This window comes from Lethenteron reissneri, chromosome 9 (assembly GCF_015708825.2).
Source record: "Lethenteron reissneri isolate LAM-NWPU_2019-01 chromosome 9, ASM1570882v1, whole genome shotgun sequence".
Classification (NCBI taxonomy): Eukaryota; Metazoa; Chordata; class Hyperoartia; order Petromyzontiformes; family Petromyzontidae; genus Lethenteron; species Lethenteron reissneri.
In genome coordinates, this window is record NC_083787.1 from 9915076 (window position 1) to 9930786 (window position 15711).

At 44.7% G+C, this 15711-nt stretch overlaps 1 protein-coding gene across 1 annotated transcript in view; it reads left to right on the plus strand.

Annotated features, from left to right (window-relative positions):
* LOC133340038 (copine-2-like) overlaps positions 1–15711 on the plus strand; it is a 58899-nt gene that overhangs the window by 26518 nt on the left and 16670 nt on the right. The window contains exons 8-10 of the mRNA XM_061548129.1: positions 3183–3281; positions 9187–9273; positions 11510–11569. Coding sequence (XP_061404113.1) covers positions 3183–3281; positions 9187–9273; positions 11510–11569 — 246 coding nt within the window. The remainder of the gene's footprint in view (positions 1–3182; positions 3282–9186; positions 9274–11509; positions 11570–15711) is intronic.

Here is a 15711-nt window from a genome sequence, read left to right on the forward strand (position 1 = left end):
CCATAAAAAATACCTGAATTGACCACGAAAATAAATGGAAAAACTCAAACATTTATTGTAACTGAACATAACTTTTACAACTATTTATTAAGTAAAAGAAAACACATTTGATCATTCTTATGTACCTTTTATGCATTTGCATTACATTTCCTCTTCTCAGAGGTAACGAAAGGCGAAATGTTTTTTACATGTGAAGAAAATTTACAAAAAAGTGAAGAGCGTTGTGAACGAGACGCTGCTGCGTTTACTCTAGGCGCAGCTGCAGACTGATGTACATACGCATATGGCAGAAGAGCAAAGGAGTGCCATCAGGCGACGAGTCGGTAGTAAGAAAGGTCGTAAAAGTGGGGGGTCGCAAATTGAGCCGTCGTAAGTCAGGCGTCACCTGTAATAGTTAACTAGTTTGAACGACACATCATATGTTGATGTTAAGTTCAGTCATGAAAAGTCTTAAGTAATTGGTGAGGAGCTTTATTGGTCAGTTTTTAATCAAAACTTTGGCAAATATAAGTAATATCTTCTTGGTTCTTTCAGTAAAGTCACTAGAAGGGAAATAATAAAATAATAAAGATAAAACATAATCAAATAATTCTCACGACGTTACGGCCACAACGCGACTTTACCGAAAGAACCAAGAAGATGAATCCCTGCAGTCACGAAAGCTTTAAATCGAAATACAAGTAATATATTTTGTAAACGTGACAATATTGCCAGGTGGTTTGAGGTTTAATGATAACGATTTTTGACGTAAAACTAACCTGTGTGGCTTCAGCAAAAAACAAATATCGATCGATTACATGGATTGTTGTGCTGTGAGACTAAGAGAGATAGTGGCAGCTTAGGGAGGCCGTCATCTTGGCTGATGATGATTTTAATTCCGCTCTTAAATCTCCTTCTTTGTGTTGTCCAAGTGGCACACGCACTTGCTCGCTTTCGTTAAAGCTCGTACGTTGAGCTCGTTTTGGGTTGAAAGGAATCTATTTCCTGCACGCTGTAAGAACACTACTTTGAACTCTACTTTTACATAACATGACATGTAGAAATGCACATGGGTAGAAATTGCAATGCTTTCATGTTTCGTAAATAGATCTACGTTCAAAGCTTACATTTCTACTGCACGCCTTTTAATTGGGTAAGATGAAGATAATTCTTGTTTTTGTCATAAAAAATTACAAATTATTCTTTGCTCGAGGGGCCCACGTGGGACATGAAATATAACAGCACAAAAAATACCGACGTTCTTAATTTGCTTTGCACATCTCTCGTCACTTAAGTTTTCCACGATTAAAAAGCATGTCTAACTGAAGCTTTAATATGCCCATTATTGCCTTTTAAAAGGCTTTTTGGTGTACATTATTTGTATCATTAGGTCAGAGCTCACTAACCAGCAGAGATTGCATCTACATTGCAGTAAGTGCATCTATTTACATAAAACTGACACTAATTGGTGGGGTTTTGTTCCTCATGCTCTTGGTCTGCAGACAGCAGGCAGTTCTTTATCTTTTTTCCAGCCAATTTGCAATTTAAAAGTTAACACTTTCCCCACACAGAAGAAAACGTGTGAGAAATTCAACGTGGAGATTTATTTTTTTCTCTCCGCTTAACCCAACGACAAAGAAACATGTCACGATGACCCGTTCGGCCGTGACAGTCCAGTACCTTGGATATTTCTTTGCCTTCTCACAAATATCATCACGTCAATTTGTAAATATTCGCGTTCATGGTGGGCGTAGCGGCTGGAACAGCAACTGCGTGAGTGTGTGCTCTCCCACGCTTTAATGAAAAGGAGATGATTAATTTCAATTGATGGACTGCGTTCTCCGATTCGGGGAGGGTGAACGGTACACCTCGATAGCTTGCGCTGGTTGTGGTTGGGGGGTAGTGGGGACGATGCAGCGAGCGGAGGGGCAGTAGAAGTGGGGGAGCTACTGCTGTTCTGTTCACGGTGCGGCTCGTGTGGCCGCGTGAGCAGCAGGGCTGTGCGCAGAGAGATAAGCCGCTAAAAAAGCAAAGAAGAGCACGGCGCCTCTTTGGGGAAGATGCACGTCGACGGCAGAATGCTAATTGTGAGAACAGTGTGTCATTGTTACGTGGCAATTGTTAATACAAATAATAAAAATGTGTTTTTAATGTTTAAAAAATGGAGATTAACTAACACGTGCAGCGGACACCTATGGGCTATCTGCCCATGGATCGTGATGATGATGAATTTTAGTCTGGTAATGCGTTAATATTTGCAACTATAATTTGTATCCTTCAGCGATATTTCAGATATGTTTATGGAACGTTTATTTTGCGTTTTTTTTCTCATTGCCGTGAAAGATGAGTGACATGCAAATTTTTTTATTTGATGGTTTATATGCTCATGTAAAGGCGCTAATTCAATGCAAGTAAAAAAAACACATTTGTTTAACTCTTCTATCGTTTCATTGTTCATCACATTGCATAATTCCTGGTCATTTAAATTTTCATTGTGTCAGCGTCCTTCAACCTCACACCTAACCTGGCCAATTTCCAACACTGTACCGTGCATGCTTTTACCAAACACAAACCCTTTCCAAATGCCAATAATTTGGTTGAAAATGCATTTGTCCACAAAAATTACCAATTTGTGATGACCAAAACAATAACGGGGTTCCTAGAGGCGGTTGCTGCTATTGTCACAGTACTCGGCAGGTCATAAGTACAAATTACAGTCCGGGGAGGCGAGGGGGAGGTCAACACAGCCCCTCGTTCCTCATTGGATAAAATCAGTAACTGCTTTGCGAATTCAACAGTGGCTGAACTGCATGCTGGCTGTCTCTGGGCCACGAACAGAGATGAACACTTCACACATCTAATTTAAACAGTGACAGACTTAGAATATTTACTTTGATCAACAATGGCAGGAAACGCATGACACAAATAGCTAGCTCTTTAATGTATTCATGTATGTATGTATGTTGAACTTCTTTCACACTGTACGTAGGCAACTGTGCTAATTGGATGTGCGGGGGAAGCATGTGTTTTCGGCTTGTATCCTGTATTGTTTGGAATGATGTCCATGACGTGTCATCATGCAGAAGAATACACAGTACATCCGAAAAACCCATTGGAGAGCTGTACGGGACTACTGCGAAAACGTTACGATAGCAGCTCACAAACAGTTACTTTCTCGCTGCTGCCACCACTGCCGCGTGCAGGTCGTGTGCTACGACTGGGACCGGCACGGTAGCCCTGACCTCATCGGCGAGTTCTACACCAACATCATTCGCCTCAAGGAGGCCTCCGGCAGCATGGAGGTAACGTCCACCACGGGGGACCCCACTCTCGCTTGCCACCCGCCATTTTTCCGCCGCAGAATTTGCGCAGGTGCCTGTGCAGGAGACGGTTCCACCTTTCAGCTAACATCACGTGCTGATGCTGCCCCCTTAAGTGTACTTTGTCCACTTTGACAGTGGCATATTTCGGGTTAATCAGTTAAATATTAGGCAATATTGCAAAACTGCCAGCTTGGTCAGGTTTAGAATAACAATATTGTCCCCTTAGCCATGAAATGATTCACCCGCTGCTTAGTGATTTGCCAGATTTTCACGAAGTGATGCCACTGTTTGAAATGCTAAAGACCATTGAAAAATTATCCACAGATGGTCATTTAGTTTGGTAATGAAATGCTATTTTCCGTATTGCAGATGTCAGCTGGTGAGTTGTTGCATACACACACAGCGCTTTAGGTGAAGGCGCGCTGTCCAGCAATTATCTTAAGGTTCGTGTTTGACAAGAGGCTGTTCAATTGAGACCTCAGTCCATAATGAAGACACGAATACTAATGAACGTCAACAGATGGATGCGGAGCCTTATTCTCAGTTATCTCATTAGAAATGGTATCGGAGTTACATAAGTGAGCATTTGGAGTGGTACCATACGCACAATCCCTGTAATTTAATACAGCAGATGCCAGATATAAGCACATCGCTTGGGAGTAAGACAAGGTGGTTTATATCCAAAGTGTGCTTGTATAGAAGTTATCCTTCACCTTCTCCCCATCAGTGTAACTTGTCTTGCTTACATCAGAACTGTGCTTATATCCAGCTTCTGTTGGAGCGGCATCACGAATAGCTTGGCAGTTCCTATTTCCTTACTTGGTGAAAAAACATACAATTATTGACTTTGAGACAAAACTCCCAATGTGCTGTGAGCTTTTGACAAAAGTGCCGTGAACGTGAGTTCCACAGTCGGAAATGTTTGGCTGTTGGAAGTGCATGGCTCTGCAGTACAGTGGAGTGCAATACTTAGGAGATGAAACGCGTGGCTTTGCCCTGTGGCGGAATGCATTGGCGACCGGGCCGCGTGGGGTTCAAGGTGTAAGCCAGGAGGCGGACCGCCACTACCAGGCCAGAAAGCCCTGAAAAGGGGTTATAGGGGTCTGTTATCACGAGGATTTGTGGGACTTAGTGAAAATTCCTCGGTTCAAAGAGCCGCGCGGAATGCAATCTTACTGAAGGAGAATGTACAGTAACGCGTCGATATACCATTATAATTACGGCGCACAGTCTCAACATTTGCCGCAAGAACACTCGCGGTGTGCTCCTGTGTAACGTGAAATTGTTAAATATACACGGGCACAGGCAAGCAGCGTGGGTTTCATGTCAATCGATGCCTTTTTTTTGCGTGAGCTGTGTTGGAGGTTCTTGTTTGGCATCGTGGTTAGTTGTGCTACTGTCTGAATCATAAACATACAAATGTAATGGAATTCAGCCTCCGTATTGCGTTGACATGTCAGAGTATATATTACCCCAGGGCTATGAAAAGATTGGAGGTCTTGTTATTGCAAGATCGTTTTGCTTGGGTAAGTGACATTTAATTTGACTTTTTAATGCCTTTTTTTAGCTCAACAAAAGGTTGAATTATGCAGGAAAACAGCTTCACAGTTGACAAAATCCTCATTGGGTTCTTTAAGCACTCGTCAGTATACCACGTTTCGTTAGGATCTCATTGTCTGATTGGCCAGTGTCACATGACTATATAAAAATATATATTCAAAGATCATGGAAAAATCTCCTCTGCTATAAACACTCACCATTACACAACACTAACCTTTCATTGCTGATACGTATCTAAGCAAATACTTGTGCTAAAATCGTCCAGCAGAACACTTGACATTTTGGCAATTTATGCGAAACATACCATTAGTTTAAGAGCTGGTGGCTGTTCGTCGCTTGTGAAACGTTTTGCAGGGGGGCGGGGGGCGGCAGGGAGGCATAGACACCGTGGCTTCGTGTTCATTTCCTTCAATAATTGTGCAGCATTAGCAGCATGCGTGAGTTCTGACGGTGCATGTAATGCAGCATAATGCAATAAATGTGGACTTAATTGGGCCCCTGTGCCAGGACGCTGTATGCTGATGCGTCTGGGCATTAAAGGTTTATGCCCAGAGTTTGGGGGGCATGTGAGGGTTTATGGAACCTCGGTGAAGTGAGCGTTACCATTATAGTAATGTGCAACCTCAGCTCGGGATTCCCAGGGGTGGGGGGCCTAGCAGAGACCCCCATTTCCCCGGGCGCCTCTGCAAACGCCAGAGGTGAACTCTTGTCTTTCCTTTCCTCTGCAATTACGCCGCTTGCAGCATTAGAGTGAAATCGCTGCGAAGGCCGGTAATGACCGCAGTGAGGCAGGCGCCAGGGGGTTAAAGGGAGAGGGAAGGGAGTGTGCAAGCACGAGGGGGGTTTAAAGCACAGGACTCTGCCTGCAAGTGTCTCCTTAGCAGCAGGAATTTAAATGACCCGTCTGTATTGCTTGACGTGACTCATTTTCTAGTGAGTCGTGCAATCGGTAAAAAAAATCTCATTAAACACCAGGACGGATTTTTGATTATTCTGGATTCCTATTTTTTTAATGGCCTCTTCATGCCATGCAGGAGAATGTCGTTGGCAGTGTGCCCTCTTCGGTGACTTATTCGTTGACTGTTATCAGATTGCCCTTGTTGTGGATCCGTAAAGACCATGACAGTGTCACTATCTGGCCCTCCTATCCTCGTAAGTGAGAGAGAAACGCTTTTCTGTGCAGGCCACAGCTTCTACATTTGTAGTAATTTGTCACGATCAAATGTAAAAATGTGTCTCTATTATTGATAAATGACCACGCAGAATTTTCTTTGGGGATCATTTTCAAGAGCGGTGAATTCTCATGCACTTCAAAGTGCAGACGTTTTGCATAGCGGAAAGATGAGCAAAAAAACAGCATGAAAATATATTTTTTACTGTGCAGCGATAAACGTGCCTTTTGAGACGTTCTAAACATTCAAAGTGCTCGTTTAAATTATTATAGTTAGTGGCCCAGAATACCGGCAAGACACTGTCAGTCATTCACCACACTTCTCGTCGCTGGTGGTGCACGTCTCGTTTCAGCTGCCCCAGTGTTGTCGCGCCCCCTTGCTCGTGTTCCCTCACATGGACCATTGCACTCTAAATGCATTTGACAGCTTTTTGAGAGTGAAAGAGAAAAAGTGATGGCTCGGGTCAGCGATAGTATAGTGGTGCAGGATTTACCGATCTACCGGAGCTCATGCAACTTATTTCGAGCACAGGGTGCCATCGTGCATCTCAATGGCTCCTGAATAAAATACAATTTGTAGCAGCGGATAAATTTGTCACTTACGGCCGGCCGTGGTAAACCTTACCCGCCGTGCGCACGGGTGGTTACGAGTAGGTCAATAAAGACGTTATTATTTTTAAAACACATCTGTGCACGCGGTAGCGTGCCTTACGGCCCACTCTGTGCGGCGACTTTTGCTTGGGGAGAGAGGGTTGTGCCATGCTGCGTGGCTCGTTTACATTCAGCCCGTTTGCCCTGCCAATTGCAAGCGCACATTATTTTTCACTGACCCAGCAGAGTGAGCGACCGAGACGGACAGATTTGTCGGTCAAAGACGATGGCCCGTTTTCTCTCCTGTGAGCCGCACTGTCAGCCGCGTGCTGCACATGGCAGATAAAGCCTCTTGTTTGTAGTTGTTGCACATTGAGACATCGCTGTGGAGCATATCTTGTGTGCAACTGGCGTCCCAGAGAAAATTTAAAGAACAAATTAACTTTTCATTGGTGATTTAAAGCTTTCGTGACTGCAGGGATTCATCTTCTTGGTTCTTTCAGTAAAGTAACGTAGAAGGGAAATAATAAAACAATAAAAATAAAACATAATAAAATACAATTCTCACGACGTTTCGGCCACAGGTCTGTCGGAAAGACAGCGTCTCACTCAGACACTGTCTTTCCGACAGACCTGTTCTTCACCTGAGGACGGCTGCTTGAAAGACAGCGTCTGAATGAGACGCTGTCTTTCTGACAGACCTGTTCTTCACCTGAGGACGGCTGCTTGTGTTGTGGCCGAAACGTCGTGAGAATTGTATTTTATTATGTTTTATTTTTTATTATTTTATTATTTCCCTTCTACGTGACTTTACCGAAATAACCAAGAAGAGGTTTTCATTGGTGTTTAAAAAAAAATCATTGTGGCCAAATGGACAGCTTTTCATGAGCAGTTGAAATTTTAAAGTCTGCTATTTATTGCTTATAAATGTTTTACAATTACAAAATACATTTACCAGCAACCAGCAGAACATGTATACATTTATTTTTGAAGTTCATCGAAAAGATGTTGACGTTTGCTTCAGAAATAGTTATTTTTGAGGTCAGAGCTTCTTGGTCTCGTGCATGCAGGGTTAAATCTTAATTGCTTCGACCTTACAGCCAATAATAGTGTGACATCATTACTCGGGGTGTAATGATTCACCCCTTCCCCCCTCCCCTCCTTCCAGGTGGTGAGTGATTTGATGAATTTCCGCAAATCAAGATCAGAATTCGATTTGTGAATATATAATCTTTTTCACACTGGTGAATTCAGCGGCCACTAATTGGCTACATTGTTCACACAAACATGTCACAACTCATATTAATCGAAAAAAAAATATTCTCATGCCAGCAATGCAATGTGTGTCACGACAGCTTAAGCATTGATAAGAATTTATGAATACGTGCAATTTCACGCACCCACGATTAGAACGGTTGGTTACGTACAGTGCCAATGAAGTTCAAAATACATATAATTGTTAAACCCCTACACATCACACTTGCAAAATACCCCGTGCTTATTGTGCAAGTAAGACTTTGAGTGAGTGACTGGCAGAGGTGGTGAAGCATATAGAGTCACTCAGCCATCGGCAGAAGAACAAAAAAATTAGGTTTTGAACCTGGTCTTGGTGACAGCATAGATAGCAGAGGTGGGACAAAGTCATTGTTATGCAAGTCCAAGTCGAGTCTGAAGTCATCAAATTCATGACTCGAGTCTGACTCGAGTCCAAGTCACATGACTCGAGTCCACACCTCAGAGGTGGGACAAAGTCATTGTTATGCAAGTCCGAGTCGAGTCTGAAGTCATCAAATTCATGACTCGAGTCTGACTCGAGTCCAAGTCACATGACTCGAGTCCACACCTCTGATAGATAGTCTATGGGCCAGAACAGAAATCGTTACTAGCTATTATTAATTCGACCAATAAGGGTTATTTCCTTGGTAAGTCTGCTGATTTCAAATGGCTATCACATTATTCACTGTTATTGGCCACATAAAGAATTTGGAACCACTATCAGAATCTTTATTTATCCTGAAGGAATACAATGAATACTTTTTGGTTCTTTCGGTAAAGTCACATAGGTATAAAATAAAATAAATCACGACGTTTAGATTGCAATACAAGCAATCATCATCAGGTGGGAAAACCACGGCAAGAAATTTTTTTTTTGCTGAAGTGGGAGAGAGATGCCGTGGTAAGAGGTTATATAGGTAAGAAAGGGGGGAGGTGCAAGGGGGGAGAGAGAGGGGGGGTGTGGGGTAGGGTGAGGGGGACCGCTGCGTGGACACTAGGAGAGGGACGTGATGTACAATGAACTATGAATCTCTTTTTCACAGATGTCTAGTAGGGGTGGCTAAGCAAGTTGCTAAAGTTATACCCTTTCAGGTGGTACCGACAAGTAAAATATCTGGTCTTGGTTCATTGACTAGGATGGCTGGAGGGAGTTCCAGATGATGGGGCCAGTGTGATGTTATCAGAAACACCACCCACTCCCCTCTTCCCATGCCCCGCATAGCGAGATCTCCACTTTATGGATTGCCTCTCCTCCTCTGTCCTCCCTGCCACCCATGCTCTCTGCAGGTGGAGTTTGAGTGCATTAACAACAAGAAGAAACAAAAAAAGAAGAGCTACAAAAACTCAGGCATCATCATCTGCAAGTCGTGCAAGGTTGGTATGCTGTCGCATGGCAATGGCATGGAGGAGTACCGGGAGAATAGTGGTGCTGTGATCAACTCCGTGGGATGCGAATCTATGTTCAATGAAGACACAGCCCAGAACACAAAGCTTTGTTGATGTTCATCCTGATATCTCTGTAGTGATTTCACTGCAGAAACGACCTGCCCACAAATGATAGCTCAACGAAGTTGCTTGTCATGTGGAAATGTTTAGCAGCCAAATACTCTGAACACGTGTTTCTAAATGTGGAGGGAATAGCCGGAGGACCCGGAGAAAAATCCATGTGACCACGGGGAGAGAGACACCGCAAACTCCAAATATACAGGCGTCAGGGTCATGGTCAATCCCGCGACCTCCTGTATACCAGGCGAGGTAGTTAACATCTTGCCACTGTGGCCCATCAATAGGGACACCATCGTTATTAGCCATGATCTATCAACTTGTGGATGAATGCCACATCTCTCATTCCTGCATTGTAACAATCCATCTAGCCCCTGCACAAGCTAATTTAGTTACTCCATTTCCACGGTCGACATTTTTTACAGCATGTTCACTCCTTTGGCTGCTACTCCATTGTTAGTCTTGACCACCGGCCATAATCCCTTCTAGTGACGTGCCCTGCCCGAGCCCACTAACCTGTCTTTACAGTCAACATGATGTCTCTAACTTCACATATGTTCTTCCTGTTAACAAACATGTTTTTTGGGCTGTGTCTTCCTTTAACAAGCATTTATTCCTGAGGGCTGCCCTAGTAGAATGCAAGGAAGTTGGCAAGCATGTCTACAAGCCTAATCCTCACCCTACTGCAGTCATGTATTTCAGTGGAGGTTTTATTGACAAATTCGAATGCAAATCCGGAAACAATGAGTGCTCTGTGTCGCGCCGACCAATCTGGCATGGTCAATGTGGAAGGTATTTATTGAGCACTGCTTAAATTAAATAAGTACGTTAGTGAGTGAGTGAAGGTATAAATAACAGGAACGTTTCAAAAATATATAAAAGCCTTCAGTGATGTTTAATTGGACCAGTGGCCGCACCTGGAAACCTCGGAGGCTTAATTGCAATTGACTGCACTCGCACACTACAGGGTACGGAGCGCTTATTTATTCTTATCGGAGCCTTTAACCCCATGGTAAATGAACACGCGCCCTCTAAGCAAGGCCCCGCTAAAGCCGTGTTAAGCGCCCGTGCAAACTTACCGACACCTCATGGCAGGTTCCAAGTTTCTGCTTACCGTTTTGGTCATTGTAAAATGAGTCAGAATTGTGTGTTTTTTGTGTTCTAGATAGCGCTCAAATAGTTTTGGCAACACTTTTTGGCACCATCTCGCCACCACGGACGAGCACACAGCAACGCTGCTCGGCCTTGTAATACTTTCGGTTTTGATAGTGGAATGATGGGCAAACACGTTTCAGTCTATCTGTAGCATGATTGGTGGTAGTGTGATGATAGTTTGAAAAAAAAAATCTTAATTCTTAATCTGTCAGTAGGTATTTTCTAGTGATAACAAATCTAAATAACACACAATTAACTTCATTTTAAAAATTCCCATTCTTCAGGTCAGATCCCACCCTCTCAAAAATCAAATATGCATTTTCAGGAGAATGTATTTTGCTGATTTATAGTGTATTGCCCATCCTTGCACTATGTTTGTTTCTTGAGTAATTAACAGAATGACAGGACAGCTTTATTTAGAAAACATTTTTAGGAGTATGATGTAGGTAAGATGTAGTTATTTCAAAATACACAGAAGCAATTGACAAAAAATATATTTTGGCACCATTTGTACTCAGGAGTTGTACAAAATGCTAAATGATTTTGAATGGGATTATTATGGACAGAAGCCTACTCCACTGTACTCGTTACGAATTGCTGTTGAAATCTGCTTCTGAGTTGGTAATTCTACTTTCCCTGAAGAGACCACCGCAGCCCGCGCAGTTTGACATACACAGTCCGTGTGCATCGTATCCCTTTTCATTAATATGATCTTTATTGCATTCAATCTAAAAGTGCTGTCGGGAAGGAAAGCCTTAACAACATTTGAGTACAATATTGGAAATGCCAGTGGTGTGTGCTTGGAACACGGTGCAAGGTAGGCGACTGCAAAGGCAAAAAACATTTAGCGTCGTTTAAAGAAGCTAATCTATGTCTGCTGCGAGATTACTACGTTTTCCACTTGCTGATGCTGCTGTTTCCATTCTGTCATGCTGCCCTCGACGTAACACAGATATCGCGTGACTACACCTTCCTGGATTACATCTTTGGAGGGTGCCAACTTCATTTCACGGTACGATGACTGCTGCCCTGTTTCGACTCCTGTGCGTTCGCCCCGGCCCGCCCACCCAGCTCACTGCTTCCCCAAGCCCCTCTCAACACTTCCCTCCTGAAACCCTCAGCCCGCATTTCTGCGACGAATTGTATATTTCGGTGAAAGTTATGTTGCTGGTACTCGCACTGAGCCGAACTGAATGGTTCCCATATTTGTAGGAAAGAGCCATCTGTCACTCTCTTCACATTACTCCGTCTCTCTCTGGGGGAGTGGATGGGATTAAGGTGAGTGCAGACAGAACCACGAGGTGTAAATTATCGCCTTGGCCGTGCCTTTGTGATAAGCGTGCTGCGCGTTCCCCGCACCTCGCGTTCGCTCACACGTGCCGCCTACCCTCCCAAATCCTGTTCCGTCGGTTGCGTTGTTTTCAACAGAAGGTTGCAATTTTTTGGAAGTACGGAGAATGCTTATAGTGAAAATATTAAGGTCTGCATATATGTCATCATCATCATCAGCCACGTTAACTCCTAAACCGTCGGAATCTCTCATGGTCCTGTGGTGGAATGATCCACGCAACACATGTGCACGAGCTGATCTCATCGCTCCATTGCTGCACCACACGTCCTCTTGCAAATACGTTTACACAAAACATGTATAAACCTCGGCCAATTCTGACAGCTGAAAGGCAATTTTGGTTGAGCGAGTGCAGGGGTGACACGGAATAAGAGCGTTGGCTTGATGTTCTAGGCGCGATGGCGGAGCGATCCATTTCTGAGCAGAATCTCCAGGGCACTGAGGAGGAGGTGGGGAAGAAATGAAAAGACACTGGAGTAAAACAGAACATGATTCAGCATGCGACAGGAATGGGATGTCTGCCACAAATTCACAACTCACAGCTGGGGGGAGGCCATGGCTGGAGCCATCTATCGGATTATTCGCCCAGCAGGAAAACTGCACGCTGAGCAAAAACACTGATTCGGAAATATTTGTTTCCCATGGTCAGTGAGAAAGGCGCAGGTGGAGACGGGAGGAGATGCATTGTGTCAAACGCCATGGTTTCATCTGAAAGGCACTGAAAAAATAATAATCGCATAATAGCCACATCGCCCTTGCATAGATCTAGCGTCTTAATTTATGACTGCCTCATCCCGTTCACAAAGTGTGGGGGCGCTCCTCGCTGGGTGTTAAATTACAAAGCACTGCACTCCATTACTTACGCATGATGAAGAGCCATCGTTGGGTTGGACTGCGGTGTCAAGAAGGCATTCTCATGACCCTTTCACACCAAACTGCTTCGGCGGTCCAGCCCGGCTCACTGTTAGAGGCTGTGGTGTGGGGGTTGGTGTTAACCCCGTGCTTGCGATCGGTAAAAATTAGTAAACGGGGAGAACCCTGTCGTGTCCTTGCAAGTAGGCTCCTTGGGGATAAAGGTGGGAGCTGTTGAGGCTGTGGGGTTCGCATGGGTCAGACACTTTGATCGCGAGGCTGAGTGAGGTATGCGGGAGATGCGCGCACACTCTCGCAATCTCATGCACGGAGGTCTCCTCGAGTTACTCGCTCCTATTAATATCCCCCTTGTACCAACGCGAGCCGCACCATTGAGAAGATGTCGCTCCGCTGCAGTCCACTCTGTTTTACCCTGGTGCTCACCCCAGATCCATCCTGAATAATTTACAGACAAATAGACAGTGTACTTATTTGTAAAAGCGCAGAGCATGCAGAGCACAACAGCGTGTGCGTGTGTGTGTAGTTAGCACACTGCGTTACGAACCCAGCGACCCGAGTTCAATTTCCGCTCACAGCCCAACTTCGTTATGAATATCAGAACTGGTCCTGGGCCTCCCTAAGGTCAACTCAGCCTAAAAACAGAGCCTTATGCGATGTGTACACATCACCACTGGAGAGACAAAGGCGGCTGGGGGTAGTGCTGGCCACCCACCCCCGAGTGTCCTGTGCCAGCCTTCATATTGCTCACTAACAGCACTTGTCCCAATAGTCTGTTAAAGGCTATACGGATGATCTTTCTCTTTTGTATATGAGTTAGGGGGAGCCATAGTGTAGTTCTTAGCGCATTGCATTGGAACCACTGGCTACAGTTTGATTCTTGCTAACATAAGTGCCGAGCAACAATTACATCGGTCCCTAGGCCTACGTCGGTTGACGTGGCATAATATAAGTACCTGCTACGATATATGAGCATTAGCAATGGAGACGAGCAAATGCCGAAATAGGAGAATAAGCCAAAATGCCCTCTAGTTAGAGGGGCTTCTCTAGAGCTCCCTATAGTAGAGGCACTTCTGCCTGCAGTGACGTGAGCAAGCAATTTCAGGGCTGCGCCTTCACCTATCGTGAGATGCAGTGTTCTGCACGTACGTGTAGGCACGTCAATATTGTCTGAGTAAATAGTTTCATGTTAGCCACCATGCATTTCAGCATGGGCATTTACTTCCCCGTATTAAGATTTTATACATCGTTTTAGGTCGGCGTCACTCACCGCAGCACGCAAGCGGCTGTGTGTCTCCGAGGCCACGAGTTGCGGCCCGATTTAGCCTGAGGTCAGAACATTCCTAGCAGTGCCTCTTAAATTCGTTTTGCGGAATTGTCCCAATGCATTGCGTTCAGCACAATATAAACAATATAAACGTTCTTCTCTGCTGCCCCCATAGTTACCTTCCCTCAGAAATCTGTGCTGTGAACTCCCTGCCCTTGCTCAAAGCCCTGTGTTCCCACATCTGTGGTTCCAGCCTTTACCAATTTGTTACCGAAAAGCATGGTGAAGTATGGTAAATTATCCTCATGACCCAGACAGGCAAGTAGAGGCCTTCATTTAGCAGTTGACTAGAATATGGGTTTTACAATATTGTAAGTGGGTTGGAGGCATTTAAAGAAAATGTTACGTTGCCTTGTGTATGCCGAGGTGACCTGTATAAGCCTGCACGGCAAATCTGTCAGCACCTGCGTCCCCCAAATCACGAAGCTCTGCCTGTCTCCGTGGAGGGAAAACATGCCCGAACGTGTTAACTGTTTAAATAATAACTAATAATAGCAGAGGAGAAGATATGTTAGTCTGATGAAAAGTGTACAATTATAGCGGCACATAAAAATGAAATACTGGTAATTCGATTTAGCAGTTAGCGTTCCTAATTTTTTTGTGCGGCATGGGTGTGGATCGGGAATGTGTGTGTGTTTATGTTCGTTGCGAGTGTGTGATGTGGTCTGTATGTATATTGAACTTTTTTCGCACCGTACGTAGTCAACCGTGCTAATCGGAGGTCCGCGTGTACGCTAATGTGCGTGCTTATGAGCATAGGCTCTGGCCCGTGTGCAGATTTTCATAGTGTTCTCAAACAAGATTCCATTCTCATGTCCGAGTCAAAGTCACCCAATGGCCAGAGGCTGCTCAGCCTGTGTGAATATCTGATGCATATCAGCATACCACCACATGCCCAAGTGGCTTCCGTTTGGCCGAATATATGGAGATAAATTAGTGCGTCACAGGCTGAAGAGGAGATGGGCTCGTGCAAGAGGAACTGGATATGTGTAGACTTGCTAATGACTGGAACCAGCGGAGTGAAGATCAGCCTTTGTGGAGGAGGCTCGTGAAGGATGCCCTCCAGTAACAATGGCGGAGGAGTGACACAATGGGTGGAGCACCGGGCGGCTAAAATGCAGCGAGTTGGCACGGGGGAGTGCAGGTGGTGCATCCACAAGTCATCTGAGTTGGTCAATCCATGGCACCTAGATCTGCCTCTTGACCGCCTACTAAGCCAGACTTTGACACTTTATGTGGCCTCAAAATGCACCTAGCCTGGCACAAGAACTTCGGTGGTATCACCGCCACTTAGTGGTGAATGTCGGCTGTTGTGCTGGACATGATTTCCTAAAAACAGTACGTGCCTTCTATCATGTTGCCTCACAGACTGTTACCCACATCTCCAGCCATAAGCGCCACTCTATCCAAATCCCTTCAGCAAAACCCTTGATCCAACAGCAGACTTTAGTGAAGAGCATCTCACAATACCTGTCCTCCATTCCTTAACTGCCCCAAAAATGCTGGTGCCGGAACGAATGTAGTTTTTGTCTTTTTTGTGCACATGTTTTTCATTCTGGCTGTGCTGCGTCACAATGCGAGTTGCCTAGCGAGGAGTTGTCGCGTGTGC